This window comes from Xenopus laevis, chromosome 2S (genome assembly GCF_017654675.1).
Source record: "Xenopus laevis strain J_2021 chromosome 2S, Xenopus_laevis_v10.1, whole genome shotgun sequence".
Lineage (NCBI taxonomy): Eukaryota > Metazoa > Chordata > Amphibia > Anura > Pipidae > Xenopus > Xenopus laevis.
This window is the reverse complement of record NC_054374.1, coordinates 81,419,084-81,438,150: the sequence shown is the minus strand read 5'-3', so window position 1 is coordinate 81,438,150 and position 19,067 is coordinate 81,419,084. Positions and strand designations below refer to the sequence as shown.

General features: G+C 38.6%; 1 protein-coding gene across 5 annotated transcripts in view; it reads right to left on the bottom strand.

The window, feature by feature from the left end:
* srrm1.S (serine and arginine repetitive matrix 1 S homeolog) overlaps positions 1–17,838 on the bottom strand; it is a 49,268-nt gene extending 31,430 nt beyond the window's left edge. For 2 of the 5 annotated variants that reach the window (XM_041583160.1, XM_041583161.1), the window contains exons 1-6: positions 17,658–17,838; positions 12,045–12,134; positions 9,191–9,313; positions 6,201–6,371; positions 4,849–4,952; positions 1,092–1,292 (exon numbers count right to left, since the gene is read on the bottom strand). In XM_041583160.1, coding sequence (XP_041439094.1) covers positions 1,092–1,292; positions 4,849–4,952; positions 6,201–6,371; positions 9,191–9,313; positions 12,045–12,134; positions 17,658–17,678 — 710 coding nt within the window. In that variant the 5' untranslated portion in view covers positions 17,679–17,838. 5 annotated transcript variants of the gene reach the window in all.
* Positions 17,839–19,067: the final 1,229 nt, after the last annotated feature.

Here is a 19,067-nt window from a genome sequence, read left to right as displayed (position 1 = left end):
ATAGAAAATAGAAAGTCATTGGAAAAAGTCGTTATTTCTGGTGATCTATCTGAAAACAACTAGTTGTTTGAAGGTGAACAACCCCTTTAAGGACCATTTTCTGGCAATGCTATTGTAACAAGTGAAACATGAAGTCATATGTTTGCACTTTATTTGGTTTTATTTTATTTTAATTTCTTATAACGTATACACATTTTATTTCATGTATATCCGTGATGCATGGTTTTATTATAACAATAATGAGATGGTGTAATATTTTTCACAAATATGATTCTATAATAGTCTTATTGTTATGCAATGTATACAAATTACTCATTGTGTACATGTTTTAAAAAAAACAGCATAACAGCATAACATTTTCTCACTAAAATGCCACGGTAACTGACTGTTTACACTATTATCCCTTGGCACCTATATTACAAGACTTGGTGAAAACACATTTTAAAGGGGTTATGTACATCTTTTTAGTTGGTTCAACAAATAGGGCTTGTGCTAAACATACCCTTTCTTAATTTAATTAAGATGTATTGTTTTGTGTTACTTCTTGCACTAACAGAATGGAAATTTATGGGGCAGTACACCCCTATTCTTCAACATCAGTTCAATGAAAAAGGCTTGTACTGGACCCACTTTTGCCCTATTATTTTAATCATAAAAATATATTTTTTGAGCTAAAGTGCGAACACGGAAAGGGACGCTATGCCATGCAACACAACACACTTGCACAATGGGTAAATGCTGGGAGAATATTTTTAAGTGTCCCAACATGGCAACACGCACCAGGAGCTCCCTCTCAGTGTGGCCAACAGTACTCGCGAGGGCATTTCTGGTAAAAAAAAAAAAACAACAAAAACCCACACACAACTATTCCTTCCACCAGAGTGTGGGTTACATAGACACACACATTGCTAAAAGACATTTAAAGAGCAGATAAAAAAAAAACCACACAAATCTATTTGTCTGCATTTTTCTGCAACATATAGCTTTCCTCCAAATACATGAAATACCCAAACATACACAATTACTATAGACTTAAAAAATGCAATCCATTTAAACTTTATGGATATGAAATTCAAGATGTAACTAATTACCTTGTTGATGTGGCCTCCTGGCCAGAAGGCTCTCTCCCTTTAATTGATGGTTCCGGTTCTGGTATTACTATCTCTTTTTTCTCAATGACAGGTGAAGGGCTTCGGCTTTTTGTCTTGTGACGTGGTGAACGAGAGTGACTTCTCTTCCTTTCCCTTCTGACTGGAGATCTTCTCCAAGGTGAGGAAGACCTTGATTTCCTTCTATCAAAATATCACAAACATGGATTAAAATAGGACTCTCAATATTAAGAGAAGAACATTAAAGTTTACAATATTAGTAAAAGATGAAAAGCAATAGAATGCTTTTTTTCAGTTCAGGTATTTTCAAACAGTACATCAAATATAAAGTGTGGAAGGCAAACAACCACTTTAGGACAAACCCAGGCTAAAAGCCAATTAGGATGAGAGCCAGGAATGAAAGCTTACTTTACTTGCTGTACTGAATGACAACTACGGTTAGGCCCATAAATCTTTGGACAGAGACAACTTTTTTCTAATTTTGGTTCTGTACATTACCACAATGAATTTTAAATGAAACAACTCAGATGCAGTTGAACTGCAGACTTTCAGCTTTAATTCAATGTGTTGAACAAAAAAGATTGCATAAAAATGTGAGGAACTAAATTTTTTAAACACAATCACTTCATTTCAGGGGCTCAAAAATAATTGGACAAATTAAAAAAAACTGAAAATAAAATGTTCATTTCTAATACTTCGTTGAAAACCCTTTGCTGGCAATGACAGCCTGAAGTCTTGATCTCATCGGATTCTGGGTTTCCTGCTCTGCCAGGCATTTACTGCAGTTGCTTTCAGTTGCGGTTTGTTTGTGGGCCTTTCTGTCCTAAGTTTAGTCTTCAACAAGTGAAATGCATGCTCAATTTGGTTCAGATCAGGTGACTGATTTGGCCATTCATTCATTGTTTTGGCTGTATGTTTTAGGTCATTGTCCATATGTACTATGAAATTCTTACCAATCACTTTGACTGCAGTCTTCTCTTATATATAGTAGACTTGGATATCAATATGCCTACCTTCTGAAGAGTGTTGTTCACTTGTTTGGCTGTTGTGAAGGGGGTTTTCTTCACCATGGAAATGATTTTGCGAAAGTCCACCACTGTTTTCTTTCGTGGACGTCCAGGTCTTTTTGCGTTGCCGAGTTCACCAGTGCTTTCTTTCTCAGGATGTACCAAACTGTAGATTTTGCCACTCCCAATATTGTAGCAATTTCTCTGATGGGTTTTTTCTGTTTTTGCAGCTTAAGGATGGCTTTTTTCACCTGCATGGCAAGCTCCATTGACAGCATGTTGTCAAAATCTTCCACATACAAGCACCTACTTCAAATCAACTCCAGGGCATTTATCTGCTTAATTGAAAATGACAAAGGAATTGCCCACACCTGCCCATGAAATAGCCTTTGAGTAAAAATGTCCAATTAATATTGAACCCCTGAAATGAAGTGATTGTGTTAAAAAAAGGTTTTAGTTCCTCACATTTTTATGCAATCTTTGTTTAACCCACCGAATTAAAGCTGAAAGTCTGCAGTTCAACTGCATCTGAGTTGTTTTATTGTGGTAATGTACAGAACCAGAATTAGAAAAAAGTTGTTTGTCCAAAGATTTATGGGCCTAACTGTATGTGTTTACAGGAATTACATTTTTTTTCTTTTTTTAACTTGCAGCACGTCTTTAGTTTTATCCCAGTCCACTGCATTTTCTTTGTAAAAGTAGCACCAGCCTGGGGGGGGGACCCAGTAATTCTACAAGAATGAAGATTTCCTTATCCTTCAAAAAGACAAACAAAAACTTGTTTAGGTGTTAAAATAGGCTTTATAAACGTACCATTAAATCCTTTTCTCTGTATTCGACAGGGGGACACAGGGGTAAAGCTCCATCCTGCAGGAGGCAGGACACTTGATTACAATTAAAAAGGGGCTTGCCTGGACTAAATAGGCTTTACCCCTAGCACATGAAAGAACGGAAGGAAGAATGCAACAACTGTAACTGTGCAATCTGGGTGGGAAGTCCTGTGTCCCCCTGTCAACTACAGAGAGAAAGCTCTGCAGATCTGCTCAGCTGAGGCGGAGTTGCACAAGGCCCAAGAGGCCCCCCACTACCCTTGTGGAGTGTAACTGGATCCGATGAGGTGGCGACTTGCCCTTAGCCACATAGGCTCTGTGTATGGCTTCCAGAATCCATCTGGCTAGTATGCCTTGAAGGCTGCCTGTGTTGCTCTCGGCCCCGTCAACGACCTCTTGTAGGAATGATCTAATGGAATCGTTAGTCTGTGCTGAAAAAAAGAGGGTCAATGCAGAGACCTACACCCTGAGGGAAACGAGCTGTAGGCCCATGTCCAACCATTTCTGAAGGAAGGAAAGAATAAATGGAATGGACAGATGTTCAAAAGAAACGCCTTTGTCGTGGCACCACGACCAGTATGCTTCCCATATCCGGTGGTAGGTTCTTTCAGACACCGGCATCCTGGCTTGCAGTAAGGTGGATATCACATTGTCAGAGAATCCCTTTCTCCTCCAGATGGACTCTTCAACAGCGAAGCCATCATTACGAACAGGACCGGATTGTGATGATTGATGGGCCCCTGAAGCAGTAGTCTGGCCTGAGCAGAAGCAGCAATGGCTCGGCAGCAGACAACTCAATCGTGGAACTAGTTCTTCTTGGCCAGAAGGGTGCTACTACTATGACTAGAAGGTTTGACTGCCGCACCTTCATGAGCACTCTGGGAAGTGAAGGGAACAGGTAAGCTAGGTCGAACCTCCAGACCTGTGTTCATGGCATCTATGCCATCTGCCAGATGTAGCGACAAAGAATCTGGGAACCGTGCGGTTGTGTCTGGATGCCATGAGATCGATCTGTGGTTGACCCCAGTGATGAACCAGCATTTGGTAGACCTCTTGGTGTCGTTCCACTTCCTCTGAATTTATCGGATGGCAGCTGAGAAAGTCCGATTGAATGTTAGTCACTTCCAGAATGTGGATGGCTGACAGGTTTACAGTGTTCAGCTCTGCCCGGGCCTCTCTGAGAGCGCCGCTACTTCTTTATTCTCCCTGGTGGTTGACGTACGCCACGGCTAAAAATGGCCGTGGCGTTGTTGCACTGAATTCACACCGCCTGGTGTCGTAACATTGCTGACCAGTGGGGTAAGGACAGCAGAACCGCCTGTAGTTCCAACACATTGATGGATAACTCTTCTTCCACCTGGGACCAGGAACGCAAACCTGAGGTATTGGGGGTGTGGTGGCCATATCGGAACATGAAGATAGGTGTCCCAGAATATCCAATGACATCAGAAGTTGTCTTGGTTCCATTCCCCGAATGACCTACCCGTAGAGTCTCCACCTTGAACCTGACTGCTTTGATGTAGCCTCTGGCCCTTACATGGAAGTGTCTTCAGCGACTTTTTGGAGCTAAGGTTGGCTGACCAGTTCTTCAACCAGAGTGTGATCCAAGCTGCTACCGCCACTGCAGAGGTGAGGTCTGTAAGCTGGGTCGTATTTAGTAGAGGTAAGGTAGTGGTCTAGAGACTGGTGCTTGTTCGACGAAAGGACCTCTCAAGCCACCAACAAAGTGCTCTGACCACGTCTAGGCTGTGAAGATGTCATTTGTAGGCTCCCGACAGAGATGCCAGATATTGCATTTATTCTACTGCACCTTATGTCATGCTCTCTGCATAGGCGACAATGCAGTGCAGACAGTTTCCAGCATACAACACATGCTCCTTAAAAAGATATACAAAAACTAACCTTCTTGGACTTCTGGATCGATCCTTTTTGTCTCTGTCATCTTTGTCTCTTTTATCCTTGTCATCATCTTGCTTCTTTAAAGTGGTCAGCTTTTCTTGTTCAATCTGAAAATACAGAGATGGTCACCGCTTTGTAACTATTTTTAAGGTGTACCAATCGGACCCAAAAAGGATTTTTACCACAGCTCCCTCCACTCCAATTTAAATTGACATGTAAATACAGTGCATACAAGTGGTGAAATAAGTTCAACGTTACACTTTGTATAGTATTGTATTAAAGGAGAAGGAAAGGTTAAAACTAAGTAAGCCTTATCAGAAAGGTCCATCTTAATATACCAGTAAAACCCCAAAGTAGTGCTGCTCTGAGTCCCCTGTCAAAAGAAAAACTGCATTTCTTTCCTTCTATTGTGTACACATGGGCTTCTGTATCAGACTTCCTGCCTTCAGCTTAAACCTCATTGCCCTGGGCAAGAGCATGCTCAGTTTGCTCCCCCCCCCCTTCTCTGCTGTAATCTGAGCCCAGAGCAGGGAGAGACTCAGGCAGGAAGTGATGTCACACCATGTTAATACTGCAGCTCCTATCTTAAACAAACAGAGAGTTTCTAGAGCTGTTTACTCAGGTATGGTAAAACATTCTACAGAATAAATATAGCATTCTAGCTTGCACTATTGCAGCTAATCTATTGGCAATAAAATGCCTCTGTAGCTTTCCTTCTCCTTTAATAATGGATTACTATATTTGCAAAACACTGCAAGTTCAACATTAACATGCCAAAAAAAAAATCAAGCAGAGTGTAATCAATTGTTAATACAAAGGTTTACACGCGGAGAACAGCAAACCTTAGGCTTTCATTATTCACTACAACAATGCATATAGTTTATATGCCTAACCTATAGTGAAGTATCAACTACTATATAAATCTCTTAGATCATATAAATATATAAACAAGCTGCTGTGTAGCCATGGGGCCAGCAACTCAAGCACAGAACACATAGTAGATACTAGATAAGTTCTGAAGAATCCCATTGTATACTACAGAACGTATCTGTTATTTGCGGTGTTCCTGTGCCTTTTATCCCTTTTCAGCTCTAAATGGCAACCCCCATGTCTTCACAGCTTATATAAATTATATTTGTGTTTATGAAGCAAACACACCAGCTTTACCAGAGCAGCACAACAGTACTTTATATTTACATTATCTTACATTACCTTAGGACACCAATTTTTTGGTGTTACTGTTCCTTTAAATAGACACCTTTTAACATCACCAAACTTGCCTTTTCAACAATTTTTTTTGTTTTTACAAAGGGTTAACATTTGCAAGAAAAATATTGATGTATTCAAACTCTTACTTGTCTTTGTTTTATCTCTTCCTTTTTAAGCTCCAGGAATTCAGAAGGTATACCAGCAATATTCTCTTGGGCACTTAGCAGTAGTGGCCATAGCTCACCCATGAACTCTCGAGCATTTTTGCCATTTAAAAATCCCGTAAGATTTATCTGCATCATTTTGGAGTCTGGGTTCTGTGAAGAGACATAACAGGAAGATTTACGAATTAGATACACCTTTAGCAGAGATGTTCTTTTTCCACTTAAAAAAATAAAATAAAGTACCTAACACTAATTTACATATTTTGCGAATAAATATATTAATTCACTGATGTCTGACTTAAAATTTTGCAAGCCTAAATTTCATTGACTGCTAATTAAACCTTTGTGGCTTTGGAATGTTTTGAGATAATCTAAACCTACAATTCTTGGGTAAAAAAGAATTTACTTATGTTTTTTTAAAGGAGAAGTTCAAGATTATATTAATTTTTAGTATGTTATAGATGTACATTTCAGTTATTCTTTATAAATTATTTTTTTAAGTTCTTTGAATTATTAGCCTATTTCGGCTTATTCCAGATTGTTATTGAAGATTCAAATGGACTTTTGGGAAAACAACCCCAGTAATCAAAAAGAAAAAAAAATATATTGTGGCACTAACTTTGTTTTGCTTTTTTTTTTTCTACTACTTATATATCTTTGCAGGGCTTCTACTACTTATATATCTTTGCAGGGCTTCTTAATTAATCTTTCATTTCAATTTCAAAATCATTACCTGGTTGCTAGGGTAGGTAAAAGTTAGCATCCAGATAACAGTTTAAGCCTGATAGCTGCAGGAAAAACATGATAATTCAAAAAACACAAAAAAAGAACAATTACAAATTGTTGTCTACACCATACCAAAAGTTATATTAAAGATGAACAACCCCTTAAGATGAAATGTGTTATGAAACAAAAATGTCTAATAATAAATATAATTGCTTATCATCTACAAACCTAGCTACCAAATAAATAATAATTGAACTCATGGGTAATATGAGAACATGTGTTGACCATAAAAGGCTGAGTTCTCAACAGAAGTGGGCAGCTTGAAACACTATGGGGCAGATTTATCACGGGTCGAAGTGAAAATTCGAATTTAAAAATTAGATTTGAGCTATTTTTAGTGTACTTCGACTATCAAATAGTCCAAAATTTAATTCGAAAAAAAAGTGACTATTCGAATATCGAAATTTATCATGTGCTGTCTCTTTAAAACTTCGACCAGTCGCCATCTAAAACCTGCGGAATTGCTGTTTTAGCCTATGTGGGACCACCTAGAACCTATTTGGAGTCATTTTGTGGACTTTGAACAAAAAATTTTTTGGGGCAAATACTTCGATTCAAATTCGATTGAATGTGGTAAAACTTCGATTCGAATACAGCCTATTCACCGAAGTTAAAAATTTTGATTTTTTTTTTAAAATACATTTAGATTGGTCTTTTTTTATTCGAATTTCGAGTTGATAGGAGTTTAAAAAAATGCCCATCACCTCGAAATTCGACCCTTGATAAATCTGCCCCTAGCAACATAGCTCCATGTGAAAAGCATAGCGCAACAGCACAAAGTACAGATTCCAGCAGTCTTCAGCCTCTTCTCGGGACCTTGGGGAGAGGATTTTTGGAATCTCCAAGTCCCCCTGGAGAGAAAGGTGTTCGCTTGGCTTGCTTCCGACTGCCTACAGCAACTCAACCACCTTGAGCTTAATGTTATATCATTTATCTAAATTGCAAAAAACGAACAAGCAATAATGAGTACACAACCAAAATTATCAATGTTCTACGCATTAATCTCATGCTTCTCATTAAATAAAAAATAATAGAAAAGGGACATAAATAAGATCTTTACCATTAAATTACAGAAGATCTTGTAAACACTCTTTATCCTGTAGGTCTATTTACACCCAGTAGCAGGCTGTAACATGGAGTCACTTACTATGTGGCATAAATATAATAGATGCAGGTATGAAGCAGAAAAGAGTCAGGCAGGACCTTGTCATGAACAATTTAACATCTTCAAACAAGCTGTATTTAAAAAGGCAATTAAAATGTAGATCCTATGTTAAGCATAAGAGGTTTTAATTCAACTGCCTTTTTAGTTAGCAGTGGAAAAATAACAGTGGTCCATTGTGCACATTTAAACAAAGTAGGAGACGCAGTGTATGTAACCAATAACTTTGAATATATCGATTTAGTTTTAGGTAAACAAGCTCATTCATCCCACCTCCCTAGAAGTGTGTATTTTAAAAATTGTAGTAGTAAAACTTCAGAAATGCTGTCATTTCAAAGCTTGAACGGTCGAATAGTGAACTATTTTGCTGAGGAAATAAAAAAAACCTTTGGAAGCATTAATGTGGAATTGCAATACAAGCTGACAACACCAAATTGGCCACTTTAAAGTAAAAAGTGGGTACAGTAGGAATGCGTTTCCACCATACACTTCATTGTTTAATGGAAATTATCTTGTCTATCATGTCTATTTAATTCACTCTGGATTCAAGCACATTGGGTAAAATATTTTAAACCAATGTTAACCAACATACAAACTGATGTTATCTACAGACTGTTACCAATTTGGTTTTCCTTTTTTTTGTTCTTGGCCACTGTAACAGAACTCACCTCCAAAACATACACTGCATCATCAAGAGATGGGTCAGAGCGACATTGGACACTCACTCTGCTGTGCCCTAATTAGTTGATGGTGCTATACTTCACACGCAAGGAATAACTTCCATTTTGGTTCAAGCCTTTTAAATCATAAATCACATCATCATTAGAAAACTGCCATCTAACTCAACAATGTCACACAGTAACATCAATAAAATAACTTCTTCCTGAACTGTAGTCTGCATACCATGTACCATCATCTAAAATAAATCCACTTTAATACAGTGAATGCTCTGACAAAATACATGCTATTAAAAAAAAAAAAAAAACATTTTTAAACACTCAAACCCTTCAACGATGAGTATTACCTTTACTTCCAGCTGGTTGAAGATAAAGTCAATGACTACATCATCTTCAAATCCCAGGATTTCTGTAACACGTTTGGTTATCCATGGCTTAATTACTTCTAAATTTACTTTTCCCGTATCCACCTATACAAAAAGAGTGGGGAAAAAAAAAAAAAAGAAAACATTTAAAAACAGCAGCAATAAATAGTGGTATTAAATGTCTAGCATGTGTGTGGCCTGAATTGTGAGAATAAACCTACACCTGTTTAGATGAGTAAAATACATGGAAAATAGTGTGGAGTAGATGAATCTAAAAAGTATCTAAAGCACGCACAAGTGTGTATATTGTGTCATGCGAAAGGGAAAGTAATGTATATTTCTCAACTACTCATGTTAAACAATTATACTGTTCACTCAGGCTGTAAGAAAACCAGTTCAGGTTTCTGAAGTATTAGTTCTCACCCCTGAATAAAAGGGATGTGTTTTGCAGTAGCCCTGGAATGCACCTATGAACAAAGAGCCTCAATGCCTAAAGAGATTGCACAACAGTTAGCAACCTATTTTACTTATATTCTTCTATGTGTCTAAGAGGCTTTTATACAGAGGGAAATTAAAGGTATACTGTTGTGGGAAAACATGTTTTTTACAAAATGCATCAGTTAATAGTGCTGCTCCAGCAGAATCCTGCATTGAAATCTGTTTTTCAAAAGAGCACATTTTTTTTTTATATTTAATTTTGAAATTTGCTGTGGGGCTAGACATTTTGACATTTCCCAGGCGCCCTCAGGTCATGTGACTTGTGCTCTGAAACTTCAGGCACACTTTACGGCTGCACTGCAAGTTGGAGTGATAGGACCCCCTCCCTCCTACCAGCTGCTGTAATGTAAACAGAGCCTTGTCTGGTCAGCCTGTCAGTTGAACAATAGGCAGGTATCAAGATAACCGCTACCTCTTCAGAAGGATTCTGCTGACTGGACTGGGAGGAGCTCTGTCTGCCTGCTGTTACCAGTGTTTTGCTCCACATCCTTGGACTGAATTGACTTATATACAGTACCTTACTGTGCTATGGGGTACTGAAACACTATTTTCAGTGTGTAATAATAACCTACAATATGCACTGTCGTAACTTTCTCTGTCTAACACTAAGGGGCCCCAGCCTGAAGGCCAGTTAGGGGGAAATTTGGGGTGAATGCTTATTTGTATCCTGGGTACCCCTGGAACTATAGCAGGGTGACACCCCGATGTTTCTATATATCTGTAACCTTGTTATGAGCTAAGGGGGCCCAGTCTGAAGGCCAGTTATTGGGCAGGGAGGAGAAAGGCAGTGGTGGGCTAGGAAATGTTAGCAGAGCTGTGGCAGTGCAGAGTGCCATTGGGAATCATTGAGTTAATGCAGGTCCTACAAATAGTACTGGCTTATGGTTTATTTATACCTCATAACAGGAGTGCACTGCCAAGACTGGTGTGCTTGGGAAGCAGGAAAAAACTGAGAAAGACGAAGTGTAGGAAGGGTTAGATAGTTCAGGGTTGGTTTCTATAGTTCAGGAAAGGAGAGAGAAGGCAGCAGGTAGTCCATCAAAAATAAACATTGCAGGCACTGAGCAAGGTCTGTGTGGGGATGGGATAGCAGTGGGAACACTATAACAGCTCTTTCGCCTTATCTTGCAAGTAACCAGCCTCAAACAAATACTCTCAGCAAGGAGTACAATTTCACCCTCCCACCTCTGTAAATGTTAGTGCAAAGGAATTCAGAGTGAATTTACTGAAGAGCAGGTTTAATAGTGGTCTGTGCCAGAAGGGCTGCTCATGGATGCTGGCGAACAGGCAGTAATTCGGAAGTGAAAGCAGCTTCTCTGAAGACCATGTGAACACTCTCCTCCTGACGTCACAGATAGGGGAGGGGCAGTACACAGCAGAGAGGGGAGGGGGAGTGCACAGCAGGCTCCTCATGTCGCAGTACGACTTGGCTTTTTATCAGTGAGCAGCTGCCTGCTGTGCCTGCTGTTAGTGCAGCACATTAGAGGAATATATAATGAGCAGATATGGAAGCCCCCATGGCAAAATAAAAATAACTTATGTATTGAATTTTGAATTAACATTTTATTTGCCAGACTGTTTTTTGAAGTGTACTCTTTATAAAAAGGCAAAAAAAAAAAAAGTTGAAAATGACAACAGATTCCCTTTAAAGTTTAGATGCCCTGTTCAGACAAACAGGAGCTTCTTTCCTGTTTGGATTTTGTTACACATAACTGTGGATGTTCCTTTAGAGCAACATGTATGTTGTTGGACTGGCAAGTCCTGTTTTTACTAAAAAAAATTTAAACAAACTGAACTAAAGTCGAGCATGCCTACTGCTTTGTAAAGCAAAACATAAGAACCATGAATACTCTATAAATTATATCCTAATAAACAGTGCTTAGTATTTTTAGCAGTTACAATTGGTGCTTAATGATGTAATTTGTGTCTTTGGCCTTGTACCATAAACTAGTCAGGCAGCTCCTCAGTGACTAATTATATCCTTATATTTTGCAACAGGGGAACATTTACTGCAAGAGTGCTCTTCAACTACCATATACAGTATCTGGTAAGGTCACTAGAGAGGCGTCTTTGTTAGAAGAGTTGTAATGCACTGCTATGACCCAGGCTACTCAAACTACCTCCTGTTGTGCTGGCTTAAGAAATTAACATCAGATTTGATAATGACTTCACGTAAAGCATCTGGATTTAAGGAGATACTAGAAAAAAAACTGCCCTTAGTGCTAAAAACACACCTTTCAATTGGCATACATAAAACATTCCTTGTGTGTAGTAAATTAATTTCACAAGGATTATATCGGAGAAAGGAATACATTTTAAAATAAACTTTCAAAAATACCTTCTTTTCCAGACATTCTGCAAACTTCAGTTGTTTTAAAAGTTTCTTCTGTTTGTTGCTGAATCGATTGTCCTGCTCTGCACTTGTACCCTGAATATCAGAAAATAAAATTGTTTGGTACACATCCTAAAGCAGCATTAATGGATACAGATTCTGTGTTAAAATTTTATAGCATGCACCACAATTAAAATTGTAAACAAGTTTGAAAGCAATTTACAGTCTGCATGTAACACAAGACATCTTTAAAGGAATTGTTCAGTGTAAAAATACAAATGGGTAAATAGATAGACTGTGCAAAAAAAAAAATTGTTTCTAATATAGTTCGTTAGGCAAAAATGTAATGTATAAAGGCTGGAGTGACTGGATGTCTAACATAATAGCCAGAATGATGACTATGTCTTCATGATGCTCGCTTGTACATCCTTCTCAAGAATCTGAAACACTAACTATACTTTATTGCTTTAAATAGAACTAGATTTCTTTATATTTTTAAAGGGGAACTCAACGCAAACATAAGCTTTTCGAAAAGTAAACATAATTTCAAGCAACTTTGCAATATATATCAATTAACAAATATGCAGACTTTTCATGTTTTTTAATAGTTTTGGACAGTTCCCTAAGCCTAGCCCCCTGCTGATCAGTCTGACTACTTTGCTGAGCTGGCTGACTACTGCTATTTGTATCGAAGGCCATCTGTCCCAAACCTACATCCTCAAAACCCCATAATTCCCTGTGCACGAGATTTCAATAAGGAAAGGAACATCACAGTGCAATGCATTGTGGGTTATGTAGTTCCTGCATGAAGACGTTTTTACAATTTTTAACATCAGTGTTTAGTCCCTCCTTCCCTGCCAGGATTTAAAATGATGCAGAAAGAGAAGAACGGTTGACCAGGTGGACTGCAGCATAGAAAATGGCATTTATTCGTACTTTTTGAAGAAACAGGTAACTGTGCTGGGTATATTAGGGGTTTCTGTGTTATGTGGGCCTCTTCATCAAATTTTGGTTTGGAAGCCGGAGTTCCCCTTTAAGTTTTTACTGTTTTTTCAAAAATTGAAGTGGAAAGTTCTAATGCATGTCTGAACTGTTACAACTTGCAACATTCGTTGATACATTTTTCAGCAGCATCTATGGAATATTACCAACTATTTCATCAATTGTAACAGCTGCCTTAAATTAAACCCATGGATTCAGCTAACTAGGGGAAAAGAAATGTATCAACTATATGTATCAATTTAGGACAGTTTAGAGTCAACAAACACATGCTTTAGAAACAAGGTGAAAAAACCCAAAAACCCTCTTCAATATTAAAAAAAATGGTCAAACAGAAAATAGATATTAATTGATATAAATGTTTATTTCTGAGGAACTATCTGAAATTAACAAATGAAAAGTGTTGAAACAGTATACCAACATATTGAAAATGAGCTTGTGCCAAATGAGTGGTGCTTGAAATTTTGTGAACCATTTAAGTGTCTATACAGTAGAACCCCCATTTAAGATTTTCAGGGGACTAGGAAAAAATGTAAAATCAGGAAAAGCAACTTTTTTCTTCAAATACTGAAAAGATTTAGGCACAGGAGTAAATTTTACTTTGAGATACAATAATTACTGTGTTAATAACAAGGGTTAAGCATTGCAGCATTAATGTTACACTATGGGGGGGGGGGCATGTGCAAGGCAGTCACACAACCTAAAGTAATAAGTGATTGGTGCAGGACTATAAAAGGGGCAAATTGCAATTGATCTTTTACAGAACCATGGAAAAATATATATCTGATTAGTATTTTAAACCTCTTTCACAAATAATAACATTCATAGAGGTAAAAAAAGCAGTTTTTGGGTACATCAGGGCAAAATTTTGATGTAAACTCCAGGAAAACATTACTTAAAATCAGGGAAATGCACCCATTGAAATGTATTATACATAGGTGGGGCCACAAATAAATGTTAAATACGGGAAAACTTAAAATCAGGGTCGTTTAAATCTAGTACTGTATTTTAATATGAACGTGACCTAAAACAACATCTGGTTTTCAGAAAAGTCTAAAAAGTACATGAAGACCTAATTAAACAAAAAATATATTTGTTATTCTCCTTTACTAACATCGCCTCCCCTATACTGAAGATAATACTGAACTAACCAAAGCTTGTCAATTGTTATTGCATATTTCTTTTTCTGAAAATAAAAGAGATTTAAAAAAAAAATATATATATATTTGGTCATGCAAAAAAAATTATTCACTAACATTTCTGCATATGGCAAAAGTAAATCAGTATTCACTTACTTTTGCTCAATATTTGGTGCGCCTTGTGTTATAATAATGCAACTAAACATTTGTGGTAACAGTTGCTAAGTCCTGTACATCGAGGAAGGATTTTAAGCCCATTCCTCTATACAGAACAGCTTCAGCTCTTGGATCTTGCGGGTTTCCTCACATGTCCCACTTGCTTTAGGTCTTGTCACAACATTTCAGTTGGATTAAGGTCAGGACTATTCACTTCTTTGGCAGAGGGGAGATTTATCAAGGGTCGAAAAGTAAATTCCAATTTTAAAATTCACACATACGAATTTTAGCCTCCCTATTCGAATGAGAGATGTATCACAGAAAATGATACAAAAAAAAAATTTAAAAGCTTTTCATTTCAGTGAATGAGAATTGCAGCTAAAGCACTTGGAAATGTAGACGTGATTCTTTGTTTACACATTAAAAATTTTAAAGCTTTTGAAAATGAAAAGCTTTTAAATTATGAACCATTTAAAGCTTGAATGAATAGTTGAGCAACTATGAAGCAAAGGCCCAGCTTTCAGAGCAAGCATACACAAACCACTTTTATTACTGCAAAAAAGAAAAAAAAATGTAGGCTATTTAGATATTGAAAGGAGATTTAAAATGGGCTTGTGGTTAAAATCCTTTGGTTGGTGGGCTGGACTTTAAAAAGTTGTGTCACAACATTCATGTGCATCATAACTATTTACCTATCCCAAAACCTTCAGGAAAGCAAGCAGTACTGCAAGGTATAATGGTCTTAAAAAGGAATGTTCTCTCTGGTCCTACTTCAGGGAATAGCTTCAAGTGTAATATACATAGGTTCAAGCCCCCTTTTGTAGTCCAATATTTGTCCTAGTTCACCTAAATTTAGAACAAGGTTACAAATATATGAAACCGACTGTCATGCTAGTCTTCCCTGCCATGATTTAGAGAACATCAATACAATGCACAAGTGCTCACCTAAACAGTCATTAACTATTCTACTGACTAAATTGTAAGAGCATCTTAAACTACAAATAAGCATGCAACCCATTTCCAAATAACCACCATATGTAAGAAAAGGCACTAAGTTTGCCCAGGAGCAGTAACACATAGGATTTTTGTTTTAAATAGGTGCCCAGTAAATACTACCTTCTGATTGGTTATTGGTTACTTAGGGGGTTATGTAATAAAAGGCACTAAGTCTTAAACCTTTTGTGCTGTAGTGTTATACAGATCATGGACTTCCAGTCTGTGATTCTGGCCCTGCAAGAAGTCCATGATCTGTATAACACTACAGCACAAAATCCAGCCTGTGCTTATTAAAGCATGTTTCCTACTTCAGGTTCCAAAGTAAACAACTTGTACAAATATCAATTAAACTTCTACAACAGTAATAAAGTTACTACAAATCCGCTAGAAAGCACATCCTTAGGCCAGGAATAGGAGGGGTAAACACAGTGTAGAACATATCCAGATATAATGCACTAGACCCTTTTGGCTACCAAACCAGTTAGTGTTGCAAGTTGGTGAATGCTACCCAATCATACATGTGGCTGGTGAAACTCCAAGTTCCCCCTGTATTTCACAAGCTATGGCCATTGCTCTATAGGGCCACACACTTAGTGTACGTGCTACAAGGCAGGGATTTCTTGCTTATTGAGTCTCTTAAAATAACTAAATTTTTATATACTTATACTAATTATGCATGTCCTTCCGGTGTGTTCTTTTCTATATTGTACACAGTTGCATTCTCTACAGGTGCTTCATTAAAGAGATATGGAGACCAGAAATAAACTTTTTTTTACATCATAACATTGTCTTTCCATATTATTTATAATTTTGCCATAAAAGTATTTGCCCAATGCCGTTACATTGCCCATTTCATCCCCATGTTCCTCTATGAGGAGGCTGCCATATTTATGCAGCAGTAGTTCGTTAGCATTAGAATCTTTAACTGACAGATTGAGAAGGGACAGTCAGGTTGGCAAAACAGTCAGGTTTAGGACCTACAACAAACAATTACTTACAAATGCAGCCCTATCCGCAAAAAACAATGTGACCTATGGGTAACTTAATGGACATTAATATTTTGAATAGTAGATTTTTAGTGTCAGTATCACTTTAATGACGGTATATATACATAGCTAAAGCAAACTAATACATAACAGAATTTAGCCATATATATATATATATATATATATATATATATATATATATATATATATATATATATATATATAAAAAAACAAGTCCTTTACAGCTAGTACTATTCAGCAATGGGCTAGCCATCTAGTTTCACAGCCACCAGGTCCTGAACCTTCAGGCAACAGCACACAGGACAATGCAAAGTGTGTTTTTTTAATCCCAAATTGCCGCTTAAATTGGCCATACACAGGCAGATAAAGCTGCCGATATCGGTCGTTTGGACCAATTTGACAGCTTATCTGCCTGTGTATGGGGGCTTCCGACTGGTCTTCCCGATCGATATCTGGCCACGATATTGATCGGGACGGTTGGATTTTTACCCGACCGACCCGTCGGAGCCGCTTGGCGCATCGTAATTCGATCGTTCGGCCATACGGCCAAACGCTCGAATTACCCCCGATATAGCCATGCCGATATAGCCATGCCATACGAGTGAATCTTTCCCCGATATGCCATTAACCAGCATGGCAATATCGGGGGTAATCTGAACATTCGGCCGTACGATCCGATTACGATGTGCAATGGGCTCCCGTGGGATCGGTCGGGTCAAAATCAAACCTGTCCGATCGACCAAACGAACGATCTCTGCCGGGCGAAAGATGTCGGCACTCAACACACGATCCGAAAATCGTACGAATCCTCAATTCGTACGATAGGATCTGTGCGTCTATGTCACAACAGAACCAGGGAAGGCAAAACGCCTCATGTTAGTGGTTTAGATAGGCAGATTTACAGAACGTTACGTAGGTCTTTTCCAGCTGTACACATAGTCAACATTCTCTATTCGCAGCAACAGTCAACGCAGGAAACCCTAACTTTCTACAAGTCCCACAATCTACGGAGATATTAATGAAGGAGCTGCGAGTGCGCGTTCGACAACCTACTATGATATCATTTAGAGAAGGGGAAATAAAGCAAAGCAACCACGGTGGCTTCCCACATTTATGCTGTGGATTGTAACACTATGCATGTTCGTCACAGAACTATGGTGAACCCCAGCCATTGTATAGGCCAAAACCTAAATTACCGACTTCGGAGCCCCACAACGTAAGTCCCCTCCCGCCTTTCGTCGGCACCACAAATGCCAAACAAGCATCTATACAGAAATCATCCCATAACAGCCCGTATGCTTCACCAAAGGCCTTGTACTCACGCGGAAAAATCCCGCGTCCATCTTGCCTGCCTCGCTCTCTCCACACGCAGTCCAGCGTCAAGTTTCCCACAAGCCAACGCGGTGAAAGAGGGCAGGCGTTTCCCTGTCACGTGACCAAAGGGAATGTCAGCGATTGACTAGTTGCGCGGTTGAAAATGTATGTGTGTATGGTACCAATAAAGTTTGATACAATTGAGTTTTACTGATTGTCGTCGTCGCTAATTTATATAACGCAGCAGGGATATGCCGCGCTTTTTATGTTAGGACAAGGATTACAGGATAAACATTGATAATGCGCAGTATAAGTTGTACATGTTTTATGTTCAAAGAATGTATAACTGACTGGGTGGAAACGTGTAAAAAGTCATCGTTTAATAGTCATAGTTTAATTTGAAAAATCTGTCAACAAAAATGAAAGTGATGCAGCGACATATATGTGAATAGTTGTTATGACAACGCCATATTTACACAAGATTAAACATGAATACCTCCCAACTAGTGATGTGTAGGTCAGGGTTTTCCTGACCCGCACTCGACCCTAACATACCTCCCAACATTTTGGAAGTAAAAAGAGGGACAAAAAATTTTTTCGCATGTAGCGTGCCAATTTTTTTGGAGCACGCCCCTTTCTGTGGCTACACCCTCTAATTACCATGATCATTTTACAAAATCTGGCAGGTTATGAAAGTTTGAAAATAATTCTCCTTATCTAAACTGTTTTTTTGTGTTTCAAAATTGTTACAAAGTATCTTATTTGCACCTGTTAGGTGTTCTGTGCTCTCTGCTAAAAGCCAATTAAGTAAGAAACTTTGTTTCTTTTTCTGGCTGTTCAGTGCAGAGAAAATAGGGACTTTCCAGTACAAATGAGGGACTGCAGGTTGAGCTGTCAAAAGAGGGACTGTCCCTCTGAAAAAGGGACAGTTGGGAGGTATGCCTAACCCGCCCTACTCCAGCCCGCACCCGCCCCGCCGATGACATCACAATGACGTCACAAAAGTGGCAGACGCGAGACAATAAAACCGGAAGTCGGAAGCCGGCATTTGAAGGTGGCGGGCAGGGAGAGCAGGAGAAGAGCTCAACCCACACCCACCTGCCACCAGCGAGGAGCAGTGCGAGGTCGACCCGAACCGCCCGACCTGCAGATCCCATGCGTATCGGGTCGGCACGCACATCACTGCTCCCAACATTAGAAAAAATGTAACAAGGGAGAAAAAAAAGCATGAGGCGGGGTCAGATTGTTGAACACACCCATTTTATGGCCACACCCCCAATTACCAAGTCCGTTTTACAAAATTTGGCAGGTTATTTAAGTCAGAATACATTTTTGAGCCTTTCAGACCATGTTTGCCAGGTTTGCTAATGAATGTGAAATTGCCTTTTACGCTGTAATTCACAGTTATCCCAAGAAGC